Source organism: Lissotriton helveticus, chromosome 7 (assembly GCF_964261635.1).
Source record: "Lissotriton helveticus chromosome 7, aLisHel1.1, whole genome shotgun sequence".
NCBI lineage: Eukaryota > Metazoa > Chordata > Amphibia > Caudata > Salamandridae > Lissotriton > Lissotriton helveticus.
In genome coordinates, this window is record NC_136068.1 from 432,503,047 (window position 1) to 432,530,964 (window position 27,918).

Consider the following 27,918-nt stretch of genomic DNA (forward strand, 5'->3'; position numbering starts at 1 on the left):
CACCTAGTCTAGTTGATAACAATCATAATCCACCAGGACCAGTAACGGACAACCCTAATTTAAACAAAGGGAGTGCTTATAAAAATTCTCCAAATAAGGTACTAAAGGCCGCTCCCCAACGCCCTCATATGCCAAAGCCTATGAACATAACCCCCACCAGACGTCAACCAACTAAATTACCCCCTCAGGTAAAACCCAATCCCACCACCCAGAGTTTCCCACCCCATAGGCCCCGTGTAAACCACCAAAATGCCCCTAACCCCCTGGCAAAGAAGCAATCCAGGCATCCCACGCCGCGGGTCGATATCCCCATAGAGGCAACACCTTATACCATGGTGCTGACCGGTGTTGCCCCACTGCCATCAGGTAAAAGGGAGACTCACGAAGACCTGCGAAATAAGGTTACCTTTTGGCTGAATAAAAACAGACCCCTGCCCCCATCCTCGCCAACAGAAATCTTATTTGTAAGGAGGGTTGACTGGGTGGGCCAGAGTCCCAAGGATCTGGAGGGTGATTGCATTTTAATATCGTTTAGGGACTCCTGGGTGGTGGATACAATCTGCCGAGAAGCCAGGTTTGCCAGACAGGGGGACGTCCAAACTTTAGACCTTTCTTATTTCTATCCCCAAAGACAGGCTCACTCCCAAAAAGCCCCGAGACAGGGACGATCCATTGTTATGAACAACCCCAGGGCACTACACCTACCAATTTTTCCACCATTATTCAACCGCTTTGGTCCCCTGTCCGATCTGGAGGCAATTGATTGACTCCATAAACCACCCCAAACTTCAGAACCTGTAGAAAATGCCGACCCTGGGGTAGGGGGTAAGAGGCAGGGCCAGGCGCCTATCCAACTTACAGTCATGGTAGAGGAGGGGAAAAGGGTCCCACCTTCATCAGGGAAAAATACACCACCTTTAAGGGAAGGGGGAATCTCTTTGCTGTTGGTTGAACATAGCCTCACGGGGGGGTCAGAAAATGGGCTGGAAGCTGGGACAGGACAGGATTCGCCTGGAGTCTCCGCGGTGGTGGCCTCTTTTATCGTACCCACATCGGAAACTCTTGCCATAGCGTCCTGGAACATTGCTGGGATTAAAAACCGCGTCCACTCTAGTGATTGGCTTGAGTTCATGGATAAATATGATGTCATACTACTCCAGGAAACCTGGGCTGTGGACCCAGTTTATAAGCAGGGTTATGTAAATTTTTATAAAGCAGCCACCCAAAGTGCTACTGGGAATACCAAAGGGCGAGCCTGCGGGGGGTTACTGATCTGGGTGCGACAATCCCTGGGCTATTGTATCACGGAGATAAGTGTACCTAACCCGGACCTCCTGATTGTTAGATTGGGAAGGACTGGCCACCAGGACCTGATATTGTTAAATATATATGCACGAGGCCTGCCAGGTGGCCGCGCGCCACCATTGTTGGAGGTACTAGAATCTGCTCTGGCAGCCCTCGATTGTTCCAATGTCATCTTGCTTGCTGGGGACCTAAATTGTTGCTTTGAACCCCTACTAGACCCTGGGGACTGTTGGGGCTCCGTGGAGGACACAGTATGGGGCATACCTGAGCTGACGTCTGTAAAATCAGTACCTGCCACAGAGGCTGCGGTAAATTGGACGGCCTTTTGTCTTAATAGTGGCTTTAGGGCCTGTAATGGCCGAACTAAATCAGACCAGGGAGCCAGCTGCACCTTTGACAACGGGCTAAGAAGAAGCCGCATCGATTACATTCTGCTAAAAGTAGCAGATTGGCCTCTGATGCTGGACATGGAGGTAACTCCCCGCCCTGAAAGTGACCACAATCCCCTGACTCTGCAATTAAAGGTGCCAGGTCTAGTAAGATTAGAGGAACCTGGTATCTCACAGACGGGGGACACCTACTTAACAAATGATAGGAAGAGGGTAAAATGGTCCAAAATTGAGGGGGACGAGCTATTGAGAAACAAGATAACTAGTGTGGTTAACATTACTCTTAATGAAATGCTGACTCACGCTGAGTTGGGGGACAAAACCAGAGCAGCTGACCATATCTTAAATCTCCATAATCGCTGTTTTAAGGATTTAAAAATTCTGCTCTCTCAACCTCGCCGACAGGGAAATAACCTGGTACCCACTCGCCCCCACAAATGGTACAATAAAAAATGCAGGGAAGCACATACTGCCCTAGTTAAAGCTGTTAAGTCTCGGAATGCTAGCTTGGTGAAAGCCGCCAGGTCATCCTATAGGAAAGCACAAGGGGAGGCTAAAAGGGAGTGGGAGGATAAATACTGGTCCGACCTGTTGGTAGCCTCCATGTCCAGCAATCCCATCAAATTTTGGGAGATAGTTAAGTGGGGGAAGGATCCGGACGGTCGTATCCCCACAAACCATGTGCCCCCCAATGAATGGGTGACCTTCTATGCAACCCAGTTCCGTGCTGTTAACCCTACGCCATCCAGCACAATTGGAAAGACTCCCCACCCCACTACCCAAAGCGAGATCATCACTTTTACAGAAGGTGAGGTCGAGCTTGCATTACACTGTACCACGCGAGGGAAAGCGCCAGGTATGGATCTTATACCCGCTGACCTCTTCAAAGCTAACCCTGCCCTGTGGATACCATATATTGCCATGGTGGCAAACTCCATTGCTGCAGGTGCAGGCATACCCAAATCTTGGAAGGGGGCGGAGATCCTGCCGATTTATAAAAAGGGCAATAGGTCTAGTCCGGGTAATTACCGCCCGATTAGTCTTATTGACTCTATACAAAAACTTATCGCTCGCATGGTCCTGGGCAGGGTCCAAGGATGGATTGAGATGGAGGACATCCTATCCCCAATGCAGGCGGGCTTCAGATCAGGAACCAGCACCATCGACCAGGTGTTCAGATTTTGTTTGATCTACTGGAAGGTGGTGCTGCTTGGCGGCGGTACCATCTTTGCTGCGTTCATTGATCTGAAGTCCGCATTCGATCTTGTACCGAGGGAGAAAATGTGGGGAGTCTTGAAGACTCTAGGGATGCCAACCGAATTGCTTGACATGATAATTAAAATGCATAAGGACAACTTTGCAAGGGTAAGATGGGGCGCCCAGGGCCAGGTGACAGAACTCTTCCCAGTCACCCGTGGTGTCCGCCAGGGCTGTGTTTTGGCCCCTACTCTCTTCCTATTGTTTATTGACCAAGTTGTAAAATTCTTCGAATCGACCCCAACTGATGCTCCCATGATGGCAGGACAGCGATTCCCAATGCTCATCTTTGCTGATGACACCTTACTCCTCTCCAGAACACGCAGCGGCCTACAGCGGGCCCTGGACCGCTTTGAGGAGTTCTGTGTCATCAGCGACCTCAAGGTGAATGTTGGGAAAACCAAATTTATGGTCTTAAGTAAGAACCGCACTGTCCGGAGTTCAGTTAGTATGGGAGGGGTCAAGCTGGACCAAGTTGAGAACATGACATACTTGGGGGTTATGCTAGATAGTCGCTTGAAATGGAAAACACAAGTTGATGCCCAACATCTTAAACTTGCACGACTTACCGGCTGTTTACTGAGTGAGCAAAGGAAATCTATTACCAAGCGGGTCACACCAGCCCTCAAAATCTACGATGCCAAAATTAACCCTGCAATTCTATATGGTGCGGATCTGTGGGGTCATATGGATTTGCAGGGCCTGTTTAAAATACAGTGTAAGTTTCTCCGCAACTTGGTTGGTTTGCCACAGTCGTCCCCCTCAATCCCCCTTTGTTTGGATTTGGGATGCCCTCCAATTAACGAGCTGGCTAGATTCAGACTGGTTGCCTTCTGGAGGCGTCTATGGACCTCGCCCGACCTTACCTTATTTGCAAACGGGGTAGTAGAAGTAAGGGCAATCAGTGGATCGGAAAAAATTCCCTGGTTCCGAACTGTCAAATCGATCTTGACGGACATGGGCTTAGAGCACCTTTGGTCTTCCCCAGTAGTTAGTATTTTTCCAACCAAACAGGCATTTAAAGAATTGTACTGGTCCACGCTTCGCCTGAACAGAATAAATGCCTCCTGCTCTACTAGTCTTACTGGTAGGTTTCTTTGTTTTAAGTTGGACCCCATACGTGAACTTTACTGGGACACGGTCTCTAAATCCTTAGACAGGAAACTCTTCCACCAGTTTCGGGTGGGCACTTTGCCGTTGAATACCTTCACGAAAAATTGGTCCTCTAGCATCACGGATCAATGCAAATGGTGCCCAGGCCAGAAAGAAACAGAGGGCCATTTTCTGTTTGCTTGCCCCAAATACCATGCACCAAGGACCAAATGGCTAAAACCACTCTTTCAGAGACTGCCCATAAGAAAATCAGAAGAGGCTATCCATGTATTAAAAACTAACACACTGGAAATTATCACAGTGTGTATTGCCAAATATTTGGGTTGGGCGTGGATACTCAGGACAAAACAGTAGCTTAAATCTGGATAGCATGAATTTATTTACTTGTAATCCCATTTTATTTGGGGAAATTTGTCTTAGGGAACTTAACTCAGGATTGTCTACAAACTGTTTAATTCATTTTTAATGCTTAATTCCCTTTTAATGTATGTGTATTTAAATGTTAATTAATTATTGCTTGTAAAATTGTCTTTTATGATTCTTTTAACAATCGAAATAAAGACTTTAAAACCTGAAACCTGCTCCAGATAATCTAAAATTTCGTCATCCATGTTCAACAAGCGGAATGCGTATAGCTCCGAATAGTATTGTTTGAACCTTTGTGCAATGTCCCCTTCTTCCGTAAGAAGTTCGCCCCCTTCCGAGCGGATTGCCGTTATCAAAGTTTTACTGCGTCTGGCTTTTAACATCTTGGCTAGTACCGATCCCGGCCTGTCATCCTCCCCATATGTGCGCGCCGTGGCATATTTCCCCATATGCTTCACTTCGCTATCCGCCGCTTCCTGAAACTTCTTCACAAAGCCCTTCATAGCGTCTGCAACCTCCTCGTCGTCCCCTGCCAACTGTCGTGCCTCCAGATCCCCTATTTCCCGTTCCAAGGTTGTCAACCTCTGTCGTATGGAGTGAAGCATCCCTGAGTGTTTAGTCATGGCCATTCCCCTAATATACACCTTGAAAGCTTCCCACACCGTCTGAATACTATCCACAAAGCTAATATTAGTGGCAAAGTATGCATCAATAGCTTCTGCCATCTCTTCTTTGAAGACCGGATCTAGAAGCGAATAGGGTGGAAATCGCCACGTGAATGGTGGTATTACTTTCTTGGGTGTGGACAAAACCAGTAAAAGCGGAGAGTGGTCGGACAAAGTGCGCGGCAAGACCGGACAAGCGCGAATCCCAGACATGAGACACGATGACGCCAGCCAATAATCTATACGTGTGTGTAGGTTATGTGTGTAGCCACCGTCACGTGGTGCATCTCCCTCCACACATCCATGAGATTCTTGCTAATCATGATGCTTTCAATAGTTCTGGCCGCCGCTGCCCGCCTTGTCACCAGGCCCCCGATCTGTCTACCTCAGGGTTCCTAACTAGGTTGAAGTCGCCACCCCAAAGAATTGGTATCCTCCCATCTCTCCCCATCGTGTTGGCCATAGTTGCAAAGAACTCCGGGCAGTCAAAGTTTGGGCCATAGATATTCACTATAAGCAATTCCAATCCCTTGCCCTGTAATTTGGAGATCACAAATCGACCCTCTGAATCCGCCGTCACCTGTTGCATCGTATAGCGAGATCTGGGATTGACCCATGTCATAACCCCTCTAGCATGGGTTGAGAAGCCTGAGGCATTATTGTTACCCAAGATTCCCCTGTGGCGCACCATTGGGCTGTGTAACGAGAGGTGCGTCTCTTGGAGTAAAGCAACATCAATATCATGTCTGTTTAAGTAGCTCAGCACCCTACGAAGCTTACGGTGGTCATTGAGGCCCCTGACGTTCCACGAAAGTGCTCTAAGGGAATCAGTCGCTCTTGGGGTAATAGTTCTACTAGTCGTGGCCATCCTGTCTGTCATATGTCACTACTTGTCCTATCGTATATGGTGTACCAGTGTTGAGTGCGTCATACATCAGCTCGATTGACATCTCGAACATCAAAAACAACTTTACCCCTACCCATCCCAACCCTCCCTCCTACCACGGCAGACCACCCTCAACTTGGTTGCGCGACATCCCTCCTTCAGCCCACTCCCCCCCCAAACTTAGTTAACTGTGGAGGTGTTTACACTCGCAGGTATAGGTTGCTCTGTTTACTCTTATCTGCCAAACACAGGTATTTTCTCGACCCGACCTCCACATTCCGCCTTATAGTGTCTGCAGCTCGCAACATAGGCTCCCCACCGCTATCTGACCTCTGTTCCTCTCCGGCGGCTTACATTCAAAATTGCTACCCCTGAGATGTGCGCTGCAGCTAAGATAACATCCCTGAGTTAATATCTAAAGCAGCCCACTAAACCTCAGCGGGCGCTAACGGCGCAATTACATAGATAAGAAAGGCCACTGAAGGCCGTCTACCTTCACCAACATGTTCAATAACTACACATTTCCCTGTGTTCCCCCCTCCCCCTGGTCCCTGCAATACTTATCGACACCGTGCGAAGCAATGAGTCTCAGTCTTGCTCTTCCAATGACCCACCAGCTACCTCGTTCACAAGTTGTCGTTCCAGGCTCAGTCTCTGTTCTTTGGTCCACTCTTTCATGGCCTTCTGGAGCGCCTTCGGATCAGTAAAAATGTGGGAGCCCCCCTGTTTGTTTACCCGAAGTTTGGCCGGGAACAGCATGGCATAGTCCAGGCCCAGGTCCAGCAGCTGTTTTTTCATGGGTGCAAATTGTCTCCGTGCCTCCTGCACTCGTGCGGTGAAATCCGGGAAAAGTGATATAGACGATCCCTCATATGTCAGCTCTTGCTTGTCCCTTGCCGTCCGCAAAGCAGCACCTGTCTCGGTAGTTTAACAGTTTTGCTAATATCGGGCGCGGCTGGGCTCCTGGCACCGGTCGGGGCCCTAAGGAACGGTGCGCTCTCTCCACTACAAACATGTTAGAAAAGACCTCTGTCCCCAGAAGGCTCACCAACAGCTTCTCCACAAATTGTTCCATGTTTCCGGTTTGCGTCGTCTCCGGGAGCCCCGTAATCCGTAGGTTGCAGCGTCTTGAGCGGGCCTCCAAATCCTCTGCTTTATCTTATAATACTCGTATGACCCTCCCAAGCTGTTTATGGTCAGTGTCTTGTGTGGTTTGCGCCTCCTCGACTTCCGTGAGCCTCCGTTCAGACATGTCCAACCTCTTGGCGTGCTTATCCAGCCTTTCTCCCATTCTGTCCATCCAATATGAGGGCGTAGATTTTGATGCCCAGTGAGGTGATACTGCTCTGTAGGCCTTTTTCCAAGGACATCAGCATGCTCCAGATATCCGGTTCGTCCTCCATAGGAGCAGAGGTCCTAGTGACTTCTCCTGTCGCGGTGTCCTGCGACTTAGAGCGTTTTTTGCACAAACGTAAGCTTGGAATGCGTCCTATCTGTCCGTCCCATGACCTTCTCCAAGTAAGTGAATTGTAGTAGAACTGTCCACGGTGTTCCCTCGGGCCGAATCGATAGGAGGCCGAATTGAGGTCCGCCAATGCTGCAGTCGCCGATTTCGCCACAATCCTGTATCGGAGAGAAGCGCCCCGCTGTACCAGTGCGTTATCTTGCATCCAACGTGGGGGGACTATTTATGTCGCTGCTCAGATGCCGCCAGTTCCCAGATCCAAACGCTGCCAGTGACGATCCTGCTGCACTGTCTCTAGTATCGTCTTGCCCCCAGGTTCCTCGCAGATGCCGGCCCCCTAAGCGGCCTCCCAGTCTCACTTCTTACTGCTTTCTGACTCTGCTGGACTCTTCGCTATTCAACGCATTAGTGGCAGGCCTGCAGAATTTTCAGCTGCTGTCTCACACCCAGGGGACGTCCCACTATCGTGCCTCCTCCAAAGAACCAGGCCGGTGGTGCAGTTGTGTACCCTCTGGGGACCGGCCAAGCCCGCCGCACCTTCTCACTGAGATTATTGCTGTGCGCCTCACCACTTACTTTCATCCTGTGGGGCCGCTATTCTAGAACCCGTCCTGCTGTCTCCTTCCCAGCATTGAATAGTCGCCTGCGCACCAATTGGCAGTCACCTGCCGTTGTGGAGGGCCGCAACGCTTTGTGTCTTCTGGTCCCAGTCCCCTCAGTGTCAGTGCCTCTCAGGGGATGACCTCACCAGATATTGCCACTTGCATCCCCCGCAGCAATCTTCTTAAGCGGTGCCCTGTCTCGTATCGCGGGCTACTGCGCTATCCTCAGCGCAAGACAGGTGGGTTCTACAGTTGCTCTACCCTACTTGTACCCAAGCTAAGGTCACTTCTCGGTACTCATTAAAAACGCGGTCATATACCGCCGGTCACGGCCGTTTTCGAGCCCGAGGAGCAAGTCCCAATCAGTGGTGGGCCTCACGCTATGACCAGGTGCAGAGGAAAGCCGGCGGTTCTCTCTTAGTGACCTCCCTCCGTCAGTGGAATCTGCCCTCATGCAGCTCGTTTTGCTCCGCACTTCAGCCCAGGGCCCTCTCCTGTGCTCTAGGTGCCCCGGGAGTGTTATTTACATCACTGCAGGCGGCAAAACTCGGGGCCCAGGATTCCGGACAGTCTTACTGTTCTGCTGCCGCACGCTCGCTGACGTTGCTCCGCCTCCCACTACAAGGGAGGCCGGGGATCAGCAGCCTGGAGGTCCTCCAACTGCTCGCTTTCATCCTCGCTTCAGCCCTAGACTCTTTCTTCCACTCCCGATGCCCCGGCAACGCCGCTCACGCCACTGCGGGTGTCGGAGCTCGGGGTCCTGGTGCCAGTCTTTCTTGTTGGCCTGCCGCCGCTCGCACATATACTTCACTCTGCCCCGCACTGCTAGGGAGCCCGAGGATCAGTGGCCTGGAGGGTCTTTATCTGAGGTCGGCCATATCACGGTGAGCACTGGGGCGGAGACATTCGGGAACAGTCCATAACTCTGCGGCAGTGTTCCAACGTCCGAATCTGTGGTAAGTAGTTTTGTAATAGCGGTGAGCTGCCGGATAATTAAGGGATAAATGCCCGGAATTGCTGAGCTCAAGACTCAGGCAGCCATCTCGGTCTCGAGCAAGCTTCCAATAACCCCCCCCCACCTTGGGCCCCAATATTTATACTGCAAAATTCTTTGTTCTGTGGTACTGAAAATTCTGGACCCATGTCATAAACATCGTCGTATCATGACGATTTTGATATCAGCAGGCCGAGAATGGCTAGTATACTATGCACAAGCATTTGTCATATTCGAGTGACGAAAGCACCCTGAAACCAGAGATTCCGTCCTGAACCCTTGGGTTCCATTTTGTGAACGGCAGCCATTTTGTGATTGCCCTCACATTGGCCCGGTGACTAAGGCCAAAAACGAGTCTGAAGGACACGTACACCTTTGCTGACTCCTGCACGACCTGGGCAAGCTGACTCCACTGCCCAAGGCCAAACCTGTTCGGTCAGTTCCTCTCCCAGTGGCCGAGCGAGATAGTATCAAGGCACAACATGCCATAAACCTTTCATCACACACAAACCACGCCTAATCTTACATACACCTGTCTGTTTCTTACTTTATGACCTGCTTTACGAGGAGGAGGTGCCCAAATTTATTAGGGGTCTGTCGATATCTGATGAAAATGTTGAGCCTTGCCGGGTGATTTATTTTGGGTTGGACAAACTGAAAATAAGCTTGTCATCATGATTCTGCCTTTTCTTTGTAGTGAAAATATGTGAATGGACAACTGCAAAATCAGGAATGTTTGCCTGAAGCATAATATTTTGTATAAAAAGAGAAGGCTGGCTTTGTAAGGTTGAGCAATCTCCTGAGAATATACACCGTGTTGTACTTCTAGGATACCTGTTACTGGCTGCAGCCAATAAACTCGATCTTTGACTTCACCTAGAAGACTCTGTGTTTCTGTAGTCTGAAACAGGAAGAACTCAAAGTCTTAGGGTGTGTTCCCTGGCACCGGTGGGTTCTGAAAAACCCAGTACTTCAGTTGGCGCCCAACGTGGGGCGATTTCAGTGGTACCGGTCCAAGCCAGAGGTTCGTGAGGAGCTTCGTGTGAAAATTCTGGAGGAAGGCCGCCACTTCATCGACCCCTGCATGTCGACGTGGTCCGAAAGTCTTTGCTGCGAGGTTCCCCGCTTCCCGACGGCTACGAAGGACTGCTGCCCTGACTATCGCCCTGTTTTGGACCCTTGATGTTGATAGAGCGAAACGATAGACGAGTCTTCTGGTGACGTCATCGATACCTCAGTTAAGTATAAGTGGAGCGTCTCCCAGTCCTTAGCTGGTTCTTAGTTTGGGTATCCCCTTGGGATCTTTGATTTGGAACTTGCAAGTACCAAAGCCGAGGGACTTGTGTATTCACGAGACTATCGTATTCGATAATCCTTTGAAGTTTGAAGCTAGACTAGTGAGCGAAGATGCCTGGTCTTAGCAGACTTGGAAATTTGTTTTGTCTTGGTTGTAATAGGGATTCCCGATTGGAGGACTTGTGTCCGGTTCATTCGATTGGAACTCCAACATATGAATTGTATGTGAAGCACGGCGTGGGCCCTATCACATATAATGAAGTGTGGATCCGATACACCAGGAAGGATGGTGTTTTAAAATGGCCCCAATATGGTAGCTTTGATACGGAGATTTTAGACAATCTAGAGGTTAGACTTTTTAAGAAGAAAGCCCGGCCGGCGATGTTTGACTCTTTCCGCCTAAGGCGAAAGGAAGCCAAACAGAAAGAAATGCTAATTAGCAAAGAGAAATAAAAGAGAAAAGGGCATCTCAATAATGCAAGCTGCTATGCAGTATAAAGATAATGAAGAGGAACAGATGAGTGAGCAGTTGCACAGGCAACGTAAAATGGTACTCGATAAATGCTACCCCGCTTTGCCGCTTCTCCAGCAAGATGCAGCAAAGGAACTTGAGAAAGACTCTTTAATGTCTCATTTATTGAGTTCGCCACCCCCTTATGCGGAAAGTGCTACAGCACCTCCGCAACCTTTAGTTGTGCAACCTCCGGTTGTTGTGCCTCCTGCTCCTCCACAACCGCCAGCACCTCTTCAGTTGGCTCCTACTATTCTGGTTCAGCCTTCTCAAGGGCCACTAACTTTGCTACCTGCTCCGCTACCTGTTCCGCCTTCAACTCCTGCAACTTCTCCACCTGTTCTTACTACATCTGCTACTGTTCCTACGTTGACCTTTTCTCAGTCTGCTTTATCTCCCGTCCTGTCAACTTCTCCTTCTGTTCGACAGAGAATGACTGACACCGTTGCTAGTCTTTTATTTCCCCTCTTTGGGTCATCTGGTGTGACCCCTGATTCGGAGCGTAAACAGTCGCGTATTCAACTGCCTGATTCTCGAGAAAGGGAAATGTTTGACCGTATGGCGCGTAAATGGGTTACCGATCCCACAAGATATGAGTTAGAGTCTGTTATGGATGTTTTCCGACAATGGGAAGCACCGAAGCAGAGATATGTTTTTGAGAAAATGTGTGTTTTTCTTTGTGAGGAATTGGAGGACAATGATTTAGAATCAAATCCACCAGAGTTGTGCCGTGTACGGTTCGAGTTTGCAAAGGGCACGATTGTGGGTTCTGATGTTGAGAAAGCGGTTGCGACGTTGTTGTCGTTTAGGAGTGAGTCTCCTTCTCAGTCACTGTTTGAACCTGACTCCTCTGTTAGGAGAAAAGTGAGACAGTACCCAATGAGAGAAGTTCCTCCGGTATGGAAGGAAGAAATACCCGCTGGTGCAAATAATAACCCCCCCAGCCGTACCAGCACATTTTCAGCGTGTTTGGGTACATGTTCCATGGAAACGAGCTGAAGTTTTGGCTCTTAAGCAGACTTTATCTGACCCCCATAAAAATCCTGCAGGGTACTATAAGGAGCTATCTCAGACTACCGACTCATGCATTATGAATCTAGCCGACATAGACATGTTGTTTGGAAATGCTGTTCCACAGCCTTTGTGGGGATTGATTCGCCATACAGATCATGCGCAAGACTTAGGTGAGACATGGGCTAATATTAGTGCTGCAGATGAAAGACAAGTAGGCGGTGCTAAACCTGAGCCATTAGTAGCAGAACTACCTGGTAAGATCGTTACTTACATGAAGACCTTAATGCCTGCTATGCGTGTAAATTGGGATAAATTGTCTGCATGTAAGCAGAAGAAAGAGGAGACCGTATCGGATTTCTTCACTAGGTTTGAGGAGACGTTTGTCGACCACAGTGGTCAAGATATGAGTACCGAAGGTGGTCAACGGTTGTTCGTTGACAAGTTTGTGCACAATTTGCTTCCCGAGTTGTGTAAGAAATTGAAAGATTCAGAAAGTTCTTGGGCCGTTTCCTCTTCAGCACAGATATTGGCTACTGCGCAATATTATGAAAATAGAGATAAAGATGAGAAAGATAGAGCAGACAAGAAAATTAAAGAGTTAAAAACGAAAGTGCTTTTACAGCAGGCGTATCCGCCTCGTGGTGGTCAGAATAACTATCAGCAGCCTTCACAGTTTCAGAGAAACTCGCAAAGGTTCGAGTCTTCTCAACCACGTTTTCCTGTAGGCCCTAATCAATGTGCATATTGCAAAGAGGAAGGTCATTTCAAAGGTAACTGTCCTGTTCTGTTGCATCGTATGAATGGTGTTTCTAGCGTAAGAGGCCGAGGTGTTCAACAAACACCAAGAGGTAGGGGACTTGGGAATTTCCCCCAGAACGCGCGTTCCTTTCCGCCTCAAAATTCAATGAATAGTTTTGATCAGCAGAATAACGCGTCTGGTAGGACGGCTCAGTACTATGCTGATGACTACTATGCAGAAGATGAGAACGTGGAAGGTAATGATTGTTAGGACAGCCATAGACAAAGAGAGGGAGTTGTTTCAGTTCCAGTAGATCAGAGTGGACCCTATGTTGAGGTGATTACATCAGGTGTGTCAGAGCCTTTTCTGTTGGATACTGGTGCTACAAAGAGTTCTATTATGCACTCTAAACTCCCTGGCGCACCTTTGTCTGGCGAGACGAATGTTTCAGTGGGTTTTTCTGGCGCCCCGGTTAGGAACCCGATTTCTAGCCCTATGTCCCTTTCTGTTGGACCTTGTGAATTCGAAGCACCCCTTATTCTGACGACAGGTTGTGGTGAAAACTTGTTAGGATTGGACCTGTTAAAAAGATTATATGCGACATTGTATTGTTCTCCTTCGGGAGTACAACTTACACTGGGTAAGAAAGTGGTCTCTCCTATGTATTTGTCGAAGGATGAACTTCCGACAGAATTGTCGTTTCTTCCTGATATTCTTTGGGCTACCAGTCCTAATGATGTAGGTCTCTTGGAAATACCGCCATATGTTGTGACATTAAAAGCCAATGTTAAAATGCCGCGCATTCCCCAATACAAGATAACTTGTGAAGGTGAAAGAGCATTGCTAGCGATCATTTATGATTTGATTGAAAAAGATGTAATTGAAGAAACTAGAGGCAACGTTTGCAATAGTCCTCTTCTGCCTGTTTTGAAACGTACTGACCCTTCACAGCCACCTGTTTACAGGTTTGTGATTGATCTTAGAGAAGTGAACAAAATCGTTGTGCCACAATTTCCAGTTGTCCCTGATATAACTGCCCTATTGACTATGATTCCAGCTTCTGCGACTTGGTTCTCGGTGATTGACTTGAAGAATGCTTTCTTCAGCATCCCGATTGCCGAGGAGAGTAGGGATATTTTTGGCTTCTGTTTAGGAGGTCGAAGCTTCCGCTTCAAACGCGCTCCCCAGGGCTACTGTGAAAGCCCATCGATATATAGTCAGGCTTTGAAAACACAACTTGGTACGATTGTTTTACCTGATGGCGCTACCCTTATTCAGTACGTTGATGATCTGCTTGTTGCTGCAGATACTGAGGAAATCTGTAAAGAAGCCACGTTGTCATTGTTGCGCCATTTGTCTGATTTGCATCACAAAGTGTCTCTTTCAAAATTACAATATTGTCGACAAGAAGTGACCTACTTAGGTCATCTCTTATCGAAGGAGGGAAGAAAACTGACCCCAGAAAGAATTCAGGCAATAGCAAAATTGAGTGTGCCAAAGACACAGAGAGAAGTGCGTGCTTTCTTGGGTATTACGTCTTATTGCAGACAATGGATACCGAATTTTTCTTTGTTGGCCAAACCTTTGGTGGCATTAACTTGTAAAGATACACCGAATCCCCTTCCATGGTCTGAAGAGGATCAGAAAAGTTTTTCCGAATTGCGCAATGCATTATGTTCGGCTCCTGTGTTGGGTACCCCCGACTACAGTAAGCCCTTTACATTGTATGTCCATGAGAAAGAAGGTTGTGCATTGTCAGTGTTGACCCAGTTGTTCGGAGACAAGCAGCGTCCATACACGTACTTTTCGTCGACTTTGGACCCGGTAGCTAAAGCATTGCCGAGTTGCTTGAGAGCCACAGCGGCAGCAGCTGTTTCTATCCGGCAGTCTGCTGGTTTAGTGATGAATAATACATAAGAATGGTTCGACATGCAGTGGACACTTTGTTAAACAGGACCAAGACACAGCACTTAACTAGTGCTCGATTGTCAGGTTACGAGTTGACACTTTTAGCGAGTCATGTCCACATAAAGAGATGCAACACGTTGAATCCAACTACGTTGTTGCCGATTGTAGCAGAGACAGATGCTTCTGAACAGCATGATTGTTTTCTCAGAACAGAAGAAGAAACGAAAGGGAGAATAGATCTTCAGGACACTCCTCTTGCAAAGTGTGATGGTACCTTATGGGTGGATGGTTCATGCTTCAAGCTTCCGAATGGTGACACGACTGCAGCATATGCTGTCACGACTTTGCATACGATTGTTGATTTTGATATCAGCAGGCCGAGAATGGCTAGTATACTATGCACAAACATTTTCGTCATATTCGAGTGACGAATGCACCCTGAAACCAGAGATTCCGTCCTGAACCCTCGGGTTCCATTTTGTGAACGGCAGCCATTTTGTGATTGCCCTCACATAGGCCGGTGACTAAGGCCAAAAACGAGTCTGAAGGACACGTACACCTTTGCTGACTCCTGCACGACCTGGGCAAGCTGATTCCACTGCCCAAGGCCAAACCTGTTCGGTCAGTTCCTCTCCCAGTGGCCGAGCGAGATAGTATCAAGGCACAACATGCCATAAACCTTTCATCACACACAAAACACGCCTAATCTTACATACACCTGTCTCGGTTTCTTACTTTATGACCTGCTTTACGAGGAGGAGGTGCACGAATTTATTAGGGGTCTGTCGATATCTGATGAAAATGTTGAGCCTTGCCGGGTGATTTATTTTGGGTTGGACAAACTGAAAATAAGCTTGTCATCATGATTCTGCCTTTTCTTTGTAGTGAAAATATGTGAATGGACAACTGTAAAATCAGGAATGTTTGTCTGAAGCATAATATTTTGTATAAAAAGAGAAGGCTGGCTTTGTAAGGTTGAGCAGTCTTCTGAGAATATACACCGTGTTGTACTTCTAGGATACCTGTTACTGACTGCAGCCAATAAACTCGATCTTTGACTTCACCTAGAAGACTCTGTGTTTCTGTAGTCGGAAACAGGAAGAACTCGAAGTCTTAGGGTGTGTTCCCCGGCACCGCTGGGTTCTGAAAAACCCAGTACTTCAGTTCTCTGAAGGCAGAGGATGCCTGTGCCCAGCCAAAACCAGTTCTGTCCTCCCTGGTGTAGCTTCCTGGCAGGAGGTGGAGACAGCATTGTTGAAAGCAGACCTGGCCCAGGTAGCTGAAAGGAAGTCTCCTCCCCCTACTCTCTATTCTATGAAGGCTCAGGCAAGAGAAAGGAAATCTCCTCCCCCTACTCTCTATTCAATGCAGGTCCTATTCAGCCCAGCCCTGACGCATTAGACTGCTGGAGCCAAGGCACTCTCCAGTCCCCTGTCACTCACAAACCAGGCATGGAATACACAAACCTAGCAGAGGCATACTGGATGGTTAGGCAAGAAAATACCTACTTTCTAAAAGTGGTATTTTCAAACACAGAATGTAAAAATCACGATCACTAAAAGATGCATCTTTAAATTCTAAGTTCAGGCATACTAAGCTTTATTTTCCTACCTTGTTCCCTGGGCCAGTTAGGTTCATAAGATGTATTTTAACATTCTGAGTTCAGGCCTACTAAACTCGTTTTTCTACCTTTCCCTGGGTCAGTTAGGATTATAAGACGTTATAATCTAACTATCAAACTGCCCATTCTGGCCCATGGGAACAGGTAGCCTTGCAATAGTGAAAAACAGAATTGTCTGTAATTCACAATCAGGACATGCCACACACATCAGGGCATGTCCTACCGTTTGCATACAATGCACCCTGCCCAGAGGAGTACATTGGGCCTACCTTAGGGGTGACTAATATGTACAAAAGGGAAGGTTTAGGGACTGGCAAGTGGGTGCACTTGCCAAGTCGACATGGCAGTTCCAGACTGCACACCGGCTCTGCAATGGCAGGCTGAGCCACATTTTACAAGCTGCTTCTTTGGGTGGCACAACCAGTGCTGCAAGCCCACCAGCAGCATTTGATTTACAGGCCCTGGGCACACATTGTGCACTGTACTAGGGTTTGAAAAGTAAATCAAATAGCCAATCATGGAGTAAATAATCCGTTACAACAATTTACAATAGGGAGCACTTGCACTTTGGCACTGAATAGCAGTGGCAAAGTGCACAAAGCATCCAGACCAGCAAAAACATAGGAGGCAACAGCAAAAAAATGGAAGGGAGACCTACACCAATGGTGCCAGGCCTAGCAATTATCATTCTTCTTTTTTTCGTCAACCCCACCCTGAACCGAGGGGCAGCATTGGTGGGCTGCCTGTGCACTAGTTTATAGTGCGCATGTCACTATGGCCAACCGATACATACTAAAAACCTCTCAACCCAGATGGGTTGAGAGCCTGCACAGGCCTCTAGTGTCCACTGGAGCACCGAGAGACGCTGTTCCTTCCAATCCTGGTGCTTCTCTCATGCTGGTTAACAGCCTGAGAGCAGCACTAGGATTGGTTAAGGGAAGAGGAGGACAGAAGCGAGGAGGACATGTCAGCAGCAAGCACAGTAAGTAACTTTTTATTTATTTCATTCATGCATTTATTTGATTTCTGTTATGTATTTATTTTAAGCAGCTACCCATTTGCCCGCCCCTCCAATCGCCGTACTTGCCACCCGCCACTGTCTGCACCAGAAAATGGTATACTCACCAGGGTGGTTCCATTTGTTTCCTGCTTTTGGAGGATGTCATGAGCTGCGCTAAGCATGATCACGTATGCAAAATTATTACAGAGACCCAGAAGCCTGTAGAGGGGGAAAATGACAGAGAGAAGAAATGTAGAGCATGACCAGAAAATCAACAAGAACAAAGCTGAGGTATACAATAGGAAAGGTGAGGTAATTAGAGCAGAAAGGAAGACAAAGGCAGGGACATAAAAGTCTATTTAATGACACATTTGCTACTTGAGTGGGAGGATGTGTGCATGTGCAACAGTCCACGAGAGTGCAGGGTAATAAAATACAACATATCCTTAAGGTGTGTATGTGTTAGCATGTTCAAGGTCCATACAAGCATGTTCTCATCCATGATACATTTATGTGTTTTAGCAAAAATGAACGAATGTGCTTTCGTAACTGCATGGGCAGTAACATGTAAGAAATTATGTATATTGTGATTAACAAATATGCATTCCTGTGCATAACCATATACAAAGATACACACGAGCTTCGGCATGCAAAGGATTGATGCATGTGAACAAGTGGTGGGTTTTTATTTTTTCATTTTCTAGACAAAACTGTAGATGTGCTTAGAGGGCAAAACAGATGAAGGAAAATGTGTGCCAATACAGAGTCCTGAATACATTATGGCATGTATTAATATTTGTGGGTATATATTAGTGCAATAACACTTTGGCATTTTACAGGTACACAGAGGTTAACATGTACAATAAGTGTTTCATGCGTGGGTACGTCTTTTTGGTTAAATGCAAGTTTATTTTGATGTGTAGTTGAACACTTGTAGATATTTTGCAAGCGATCATATACATATTTGAGTGCTTGAAATTGTGTTACAACATAAATGAGTGTTAGCATGCATCAGTAAATTTGTGGATGTTAGCATGTACGCACCATCTATGTATGCATTAATTTGTGTAGGGCTGCAGGTGTATGCGTTTGTCTGACGGTAAGTAACTGTACTTATACAAGCATATCGTTAACAGGGTTTGGTAAAGGTATATTAGCAATTGATCAGCTGTAAACATGTATGCCAACAAGGACATAAAAGTGTGACAAGCATATTTGTGTTAAGGTGGAGGTAACATTGTTTTACATATCTAAAGAGAAAATGAAGAGGCTTACCAAAACCCAACTAAATTTCTCCAGTGTGAGCCTCTGCTTGGGGAAACTGGAGGAGTCCGGTCCGCCTCATCTGCAGCACAAGCAGAAAGAAGTAAATAAACACATGCTGGCCAAATATCCAACACACCCTCTTATCCACTCTTACTTCCATGGTGTTCCTCGACATTCTCATCTCAGCCACCCATGCTATTTTTGATACAATTTTTTTCCGCAGAGCAACAATCGTCATTCAGGGCATTGTTGGTCACTTGATTCACAGACTCTTGTTGGCTGACTGTGGTTACCTATTTTCCTTTCTCTGAGGATATGTAGGGTAGGTCTGGTCTTGCTATAACAACTGTGTGACTACATTGGGTGAGTCTTGTGTTTCACTCTTGGTGTGTAGGTCATTATCTACTTATGAGTATGATAGGTCAGATGCTCAATCTTTGTAGGCAAGCAGGTAGTGATCCAACGTTTCAGGAACTTAGATACATCTTTCATAGACTGAGCCCAAATTTCTAGCTCTCTCCACACTGTATGTGTTTAGTTCAAAACTTACCAAGTTATGTATTATGTCTAAATTATGGATCTTTTTAAGAAGGTAGGGATTTGGTCATTAATAATTTGTATCTATACCTTGATTATTTTCATACCATAATAACAGACACTTTTTCCGTTAATAACAATAATTTTATCTAAATAATGTGATGCTCATTAAGCGCAACTCAGCACAAATCAGGGTAAATCATCCAAAAGTACATTAAGTTTCAATCAATAACTGTATACATCTCATGAACGGTACAAAAGGGGGTGGTGATGGACGGAGCATCTGAATCAATCAAACACTCAAACCCAGTCAAAAGATCTGGGTTTGATCCATCACCGTTCTTTAGCCCACTCTGCCACCCCAGTTCAGACATGGCTATATGAAAATCAGTCTGACCCTGTGCCTCATGGGAACAGTCCAGCCCGAACTGCAAAGCCATGCCTTCCCTGGACCGGAAACAAGCTTCCGAGGACCGGTTTATGGCATTCCAGCCGTCTTCAGCCCTGCTTGCTTGAATCCAGTGGCAAAGTGAGCAAGGGACTCATGTCTGAGCATACCCTGCCACACTTATGGCGGCCAAAAGCGGTACAAAAGGGGGTGGTGATGGACGGAGCATCTGAATCGATCAAACACTCACACCCAGTCAAAAGATCTGGGTTTGATCCATCACCGTTCTTTAGCCCAGTCTGCCACCCCAGTTCAGACATGGCTATATGCAAATCAGTCTGACCCTGTGCCTCATGGGAACAGTCCAGCCAGAACTGCCAAGCCATGCCTTCCCTGGACCGGAAACAAGCTTCCGAGGACTGGTTTCTGGCATTCCAGCCGTCTTCAGCCCGGCTTGCTTGAATCCAATGGCAAAGTGAGCAAGGGACTCACGTCTGCGCATACCTTGCCACACTTATGGCAGCCAAAAGCGGTACAAAAGGGGGTGGTGATGGACGGAGCATCTGAAGCTTGTTTCCGGTCCAGGGAAGGCATGGCTTGGCAGTTCGGACCGGACTGTTCCCATGAGGCAAAGGGTCAGACTGATTTGCATATAGCCATGTCTGAACTGGGGTGGCAGAGTAGGCTAAAGAACGGTGATGGATTAAACACAGATCTTTTGACTGGGTGTGAGTGTTTGATTGGTTCAGATGCTCCGTCCATTACCACCCCCTTTTGTACCGCTTTTCATCGCCATAAGTGTGGCAGGGTATGCTCAGACGTGAGTCCCTTGCTCACTTTGCCACTGGATTCAAGCAAGCCGGGCTGAAGACGGCTGCAATGCCAGAAACCGGTCCTCGGAAGCTTGTTTCCGGTCCAGGGAAGGCATGGCTTGGCAGTTCGGGCTGGACTGTTCCCATGAGGCACAGGGTCAGACTGATTTGCATATAGCCATGTCTGAACTGGGGTGGCCGAGTGGGCTAAAGAACGGTGATGGATTAAACCCAGATCGTTTGACTGGGTGTGAGTGTTTGATTGGTTCAGATGCTCCGTCCATTACCGCCCCCTTTTGTACTACATCTCATGAACAGCATAATAAGAGAGTGGATAGGTAGAGAGACAAAAATAAAGTAAACATCTGAAATAATTATGCAAATCAGAGATTGAGTAGATTTACTGATCATTCAAGTTTTAAGATTAGAAATGCCACCCTCTGGCCATGAGAGTAGCAGGGCACTTCAAAGAAGATTTTGAAATGCAAAGTTTAACAGTCAGGAACAGCAGATCATCAGCCAGCCCACAAGAATAGGAATTAGCGATACAGCTCTCTCCTGACGCAAAGTTAGGAATAAGCCGCCTAACTCCACCTACTTACTAGATATAATGATACCCCAAATTCACACTAATCCAGCCCCTACTCTATTCAACCCAACTAACTAAGGATTCTAATTAGCTAATACAAGGGGTGTCTTGGTCACACCACTACAAGCAAATTCAGTTTTTCAAACACACTCTTGTCCAAACTCAATACATCATTCACAGGCCTAGGTATCTTTCTCTTCCGCAGCATGTTCACATTTTGTTCACTTTAGTGTAACTTTTTCTGTCCGCATGTCCACTTCCAGAGGAAGCACTCTCACTTCCTCACACTGTGGTTAAAACTGCAAACTAGATTTTTCTGAGGCCTTTCTCTCCAGCACAGAAAAAGACATTTTCTAGGAAAGACCAACACAACGTGAAATACATAATTTCACGAGTCTATTTCTAAAGTGTTTAGCTTAGCAATACTAATGGTTTGCACAAAATTCAGACGCATTATTGTGATTATTAAACTTGCAGCCCTTTAGTCCTTAGTTTCTGCATTAATCATGTACAAGCTTGCGGCCTACGCCAGGTTTTCTTTAAACACGTTCACATTTACGCATGCGCAGTTTAAATCAAACTCAATTAGTAACACACTGTTAGCTTTCTAATGATTATTTTGCACAATAAGGAGGTATAATCCAAGTAGGTTTTGTTTCGTGAAAAACGTGCTCCATCAATCCCCCCTTTGATGGCGATTGCAACCATCAAAAAAACGAACCCAAAAATCTGATTGTCATCGTATTTTATTTAAAAAGCTGTTGTTTTCTTTTGTTTCTTTCTTATTTCATCTATATCATTTACTATTTCCTAGTAATTTCTCTTTCTATCATCTAGTTCAATATCTTCTCTTTTTCTTTTCTTAGCTCTTAAGTCTAATATCTAATGTTCCTTTCTTGCATCTACAACATTTATATATCATTTTCAATATTAGCATTCCTGTAGCCACTGCAATTATTGGTGTTAGTATTTTTCCCAACTAACTGTTACTGAAGTTAGAAACACGACTACCTACTGGAGAGAAACCCTTACCTAGTTTCTCCCAAGCACCGTCAACCTTCAGTTCAGACAGATCCTTATGTAAATCAGTAATATTCTTAATATATACCTCTAGATTCTTTCTTTAGTCTGGGATATAGGTACAAGACTGTTGAATTTTCAGCATAGTCCAGACTCTCCCCTCTTTCGCCAATATTACATCAAGGGCAAGTCTATTTTGCAAAACCATAGACCTTATGGCAACCATTTCAGTATCAATCATTAAGAATCCTCCAGCAGTATCCATTGATAAACGATAAACCGCTGTGGACAATTTTCTAATTTTGTGTGAATTAAGGATAACATATCTAAGGAGATAGAGGCGCACTCAAAAGTTCATTGTTAATCTAGATTAATGATTCTAAACCAAGGGTGCTACACTACCATCGTGTGTTGACTTCACACACTGATAAAACTAAAAGGACCTACAGGTTACAAGCCTAACTGAGATGTGCACTGTTCCTGCTGAACAAAATGTTCTAATGATAAATAAACTAACTTTTTACATTCAATGCAAAAACATACTGAACCCACGTTATCTTTTTCCAAGAAAATTTTATTAAACAGTAAATCATAAATCACAATGCAATTCTTGTGTACATCAGCGTATTAATGCATGTCCATATAACAACAAAAGTTGCCTTGAATGAACAAATTCTTAAATCAGAAAAAAGCAAAATTCTGTACAAGTTTTTCAATTCAGTTTTTCCTTGCGTTACAATTCTCGTATTAAGCGGTGCATAGCTGTCATGAAGCCCAATGCATTTCGGGACATACTAGTCCCTTCCTCAGGGGCAGTATTCTGTGAACAAAGGAGTTTTCAATGTGTAAATTACATATAATGCAATGTATCACAAAAGGTTGATGTATAAGGAGAGTCCCATGTCCAGCAGAAAAAAGAAGAAACTAAAGGAAGGACAGGATGACAAGAGAGAAAAACAAAAATGTGGATGTCACAGTGGTCTTAGTAACCGAATGTGGGTAAACAAATGAGGATAAAAACCTCTATGTGCTATACCACTTTGTAAAGTCACACATGTGCCAACCCTGTAAACCAGTGTGATGTAACTCCAGTGGTGTTAATACAAGTGGTGAAACTTGTTTGGGACATTATCTTTGGCCGGGCTTTGCTCCGCTACACGCTGCTGCCAGGAAAATCTGCTTGGGACACAACCTTTGGCCGGGGTTAGCTCCGCTACACGCTGCTGCCAGGATTACATCCCCCAGCAATCCCGCTCGCGACGAGGACGCCGCAGACGCGATCATCAGGCGCCAGGAGGCGCATAAAGGCCTGCTTGGGGCCGAGGCCCCTGTGAAACTTGTTTGGGACATTATCTTTGGCCGAGCTTTGCTCCGCTACACACTGCTGCCAGGAAAATCTGCTTGGGACACAACCTTTGGCCGGGCTTAGCTCCGCTGCACGCTGCTGCCAGGACTACATCCCCAGCAATCCCGCTCGCGGCGAGGACGCCGCAGACGCGATCATCAGGCGCCAGGAGGTGCATAAAGGCCTGCTTGGAACCTCGCCCAGCGGGACGCGCGCAGGGCGCGCCGGGACAAGCTCGGGACTAGGGCGGGGCCGTCTGTGGCGGTCCGGGGCCAGAGGAGGCCGGTCTGGGCCACCCTATTGTCATTTCTGCTTTTGGACAGTAAGCGCTAAATATAATGGACTGTAGCATTTGGCTGCAGGGTTCTGAAAGCTTGCTAGCATTTCTCTGATTGCTTACTGGTATAAATTTCTACGCTAGGGCTTATTGTCACGTGATCGTCTAATAATTTAAATTGGACTATTAAGGTATTTGTTTTAATGGTGGCTCGTGCCGGAAGGGGGAAAAGAGTAGGGGTGGGGGGGTCCATAAGTGGCACATTGAATAATTTCATCACCAGGGCGACCTCGGTTTTGGAGCATTAAATTGACCTAACCGAGCGTCCCCTTTCGGTTGAACCGATGTATATAAGGAGGTCTTCCTTAGGTCCACTAATGCTGGCTATTTCCTCGAATCAATCAGTGGGGCATGCCAACAGAAGAAATCTCTCCATTAGTGAGGGTGCTAACTCGGAAAACACAGAAGGTAGCATACTAGAAATATCTCGAGCAAATGGAACTAGCCCCCACACTGTAACATGTGCCCCTGGAAACAAGGTTCTACCTGTTAGTACTACCACAGACCCGATAACAAAGAAAAACACAGACAATAAGAAAGGGAGTGCAAAAAGGAAACGAGGAGGGGGTGCCCAAAAGGGGAGATGTCCAAAAATTATAAAAACTGCAAAAACATCACACAATGCAATAGAAGAAGGGGTGGCTATTGCTCACTCCATACCTACTCCTGAAGCACAGCCACCTACTCCCCATCCACTCCCAATTAGCACATTGGGGGCTGACCCACTTATTCCTTTGCCACAATTATTTGATGGATTTATATTACAGCTGGAGCAACTAGTTAAGTCTCTAATCTTGCCCCTTGTTGAAAGAACAAAACAAATCAGTAAAAGGTTGGAGAGAATCGAACAGTCCACTGTAGATAATTCAAAAATGTTGACTGAGAGTAGATCTAGTAGTAGCTTGGCTATTGCAAATGTCCAGAAGCCCAAAGTATCTCTGGCGAGAGAGCTGGTACTCCAAGCATCAAATACCCTGACCTCTGTGGCCCCTGTCAATACTGGGTTGACTATCATAACTCCTGTGAAAGGACTAGCTGGCTCTGTTAGAGATCCACTGAGGCCAGGGAAGGAGACACAGGCAAGTCTAAAAAATACACAAATCCTGCCTAAGGAAACTGCTGCTTTGGATACTAATAATATGATGCAGAAAAACCCCTGCATAAAAACTGTTAACTTACGACCTGACTCGGCCTCGTACGTCGTTGTATTAACGGGGGTCCCAGAGCTAAAAAATGATCAAACTGAAACCTACCCTCAGCTTAAAAACAAAGTAACATTCTGGCTAAACCAGAATAGACCTCTCCCTAAATACATCAATGGGGAAGTCCTCTTTGCCCGCAGAGTAGGTTGGGTGGGGCAAAGACCAAAGGACATACCCGGGGACTCTGTCATTGTAAATTTCAGTGACAGGCGTGTAGTCATCTGTATTTGCGATCAATACCATCTAAGGGGTAGAAGCGGGATTAATACCTTTGACTTAAGTTACTTTTATCATCCACCACCAGCACTACGACTGGCCCAAAATCCCCTAGAAATCCAAGAAAGAGGGGCTATGGGAAGCTTTGAGAACAACTTCCTTGTCCCTACTTCTAACCGCTTTACAGAGCTATATGGTTTGGAAGACTTTGATTGACTGAGAGATTAGGAAGTGAGTTCATTATTTGCAAAGGAGGGTGCTCTTGTGGGTGACAATAATAAAACGGTCACTGAAGGACAGCAAATGAAGTCACCTTCAACTGGTTTTCAGACCGCCAACAAAGAGGGGGAAGGACTCTGAGTGGAGCATTAAGGTTCTCGATGAAACCCTGAATAGTAAATTATTTACTGGCGGAGGTGGGGAGCCTATAAAAGTGGCCCCACCTCTATTAGAAGTTATTAATGCCCCAGACCTGGAAAGAGTAAATCAGGCCAATAAAAACAAAGGCGGTCCCCTCGCTAGGTCTGAACTGAGCTCCAATTATGAACCCATTACTCCAGTATTATTTGAGAATATAAACAGAGAAGGCAGATTTACGGACCAAGAGAGTACATCTACCATTAAACTGAAGTCTTGGAATATCACCGGTCTAAAAAAGAACCTGAGTGACCCTTTGTGGCAAGAATACATTGAGAATGCCGACATTATATTATTCCAAGAAACTTGGGCTCTTGAACCCCATTATAAAATTGGATTCAAATCTTTTAGTGTGCCCGCTTCTAATGTAAACAAAGGAAGACCCTCTGGAGGCCTGGCAATTTGGACAAAAACTACCTTAGGGCTAGACTGTACTCAAATTGATTCCAATAGTCCAGATATTTTAGGAATAAGGTTCATGGGAGCCAATAAAAGAGAAGTCTGCATCTTAAATGTTTATAGCAGGCCCTCTGCGGCGAATAAAGAGGTAGAGGTCATCGAGCATTTCGATAAAATTATCTCAAATTGTGACCAGAAAACTCTGATCATTATAGGGGGAGATTTTAATAGAAAATTCGAACCTATAATTGGTTTAGAAAATATTTTTGATCAGGAGGACAATGCCAATAATATCCCTGGAATTGAAACTAAAACACCAGTAGCATGCTCAAAGGCCGCAGCTCAGATTTTTTGTTTGACTGCGGTTCATGGATTATGAGCCTGCAATGGGCGCCTCCCATCTGATAGTTCAAGCAGACCAACTTTCAAGCGAGGTACCTGCTGTAGCCATTTGGACTACATAATGGTCTCAATTCCACTCTGGCCGATGGCAATAGACCTCGTAGTGGATGAGTGTATTGAAGTGACCACCTCCCACTCAACCTGAATATTGGTTCGTCATTATTTAATTTTTCCCACATGGGAGGATCTCTTAGCCAGCATACCAACATGGACCCACTGTTCTCTAGAGCATTGAAGTGGCCTGTGGTATTGAGGAACGAGAATACTGTAAAAAGAATCAACGATTTGTATGTAGACCTTTTGTCCCCTTACGATAATGTCCCAGTGCACGAGATCCCTATTACACGGATCCATGAAAAAATGACTCTGGGACTGGGAGAAATACTAACTAAAGCCACCAAGCCAATGAAAATAGGCCAGCGAAATTTAGCCAAAGGGGACGTTTGGTACGACAAGGCCTACCGTCATGCTAAAAAGGAACTAATTGCGGCTACAAAATGTAATGATGTGTCAATGCTCAGGGAAAAAAGGAAAGTCTATAAGGGGACACTCGCAAAGGCAAAAAAAAGTTGGGATGGTAAAATCTGGTCGGATCTGCTTGATGCATGCAAAGCAAACAACCAGGTATCCTTTTGGGGCATGATGCCAGGGGTACCAGAGATGGAACCCCCGCTAGGGACACGTTTCTCGAAGCAAAAGTGTGGACTTCACACTTTGCAACATTATACCTTCGGACTGGAAACGAGCCCATACTGGACAATCATGAAATAGGGTTAGTCCCAAGTGAGATACCCCTGACCTTTAGTATGGCCGAAACGATTGCAGCTATAAAGGCAACTAAATCCGGGAAAGCACCTGGGCCAGATAGGATACCGGGGGACCTGTGGAAACATGAGAATATGCTTTGTAACAATATCGCAAGGGGAGCGCCAATTTCGTAACTATTTTTAAAAAAGGCGACCGAATGAATCCGGCCCATTACAGGCCTATTAGCCTGCTGGATGTTCTTCAGAAGATATTTGCACGCCAAGTATTAACTAAGCTAAGTGCTTGGATGGAGGAAACTAGTTCTCTAACTAAGTACCAGGCTGTTTTTAGAGGGAAAATTATCACTGTCGATCAAGTGTTCAGATTTTTATGCATCATCTGGAAGTACATCAATATAAAGAGGGCACACTTGTATGTGGCCTTTGTCGACCTCAGGGCGGCTTTTGATCTCGTGCCCAAAGTCACGCTTTGGTCAAGATTGAGAGATCAAGGGGTCCCTGGGAATATTTTGAACCAGATTATTAATCTTCACGAGGCTAATTACGCCAGGGTGAGATGGGGACCAAATGGAGAATTGACTGAGTGCATTGAGACAAGGAGAGGCATGATGCAAGGATGTGTGTTGGCCCCCACACTATTCTCCTTGTACGTCAATGAAATACCGGACACCCTCTTAGGCTGCGAGCATGACTCTCCCAAGTTGGGTGGCGAACATGTGCCGGCATTGTTATTTGCAGATGATACCATCCTAATCTCACAGACACCCAGAGGATTACAAAATCTACTTGATGCCTTTCGGTGTTATTGTGATGAAAAAGGTTTGGAAATTAACTCGTCTAAAACTAAGTATATGGCGGTTAATCCTCACAGACATTTTTAAAAGAACACTAACAGTTCATAATGAAATGATTGTGTATGTGCATAGTTTTAATTATTTGGGTATTACTTTAGACACCAAAATGAACTGGAAATCACAAGTGGCTAGAAGTAAAACTCTTCTTGTTCAAAATCTAGTCCCAATAGCCAAGAGACATAAGAACAGCTACTGTAAAGCGGTGACCCCTGCACTAGAGCTATATAAATTCAAAG

General features: G+C 46.1%; 1 protein-coding gene across 2 annotated transcripts in view; it reads right to left on the reverse strand.

Moving 5' to 3' along the window:
- Positions 1–27,918, reverse strand: part of CLN3 (CLN3 lysosomal/endosomal transmembrane protein, battenin) — a 1,158,832-nt gene that overhangs the window by 1,048,324 nt on the left and 82,590 nt on the right. For both annotated transcript variants that reach the window (XM_078652328.1, XM_078652329.1), the window contains exons 2-3: positions 18,407–18,476; positions 17,257–17,350 (exon numbers count right to left, since the gene is read on the reverse strand). In XM_078652328.1, coding sequence (XP_078508454.1) covers positions 17,257–17,350; positions 18,407–18,476 — 164 coding nt within the window. The remainder of the gene's footprint in view (positions 1–17,256; positions 17,351–18,406; positions 18,477–27,918) is intronic.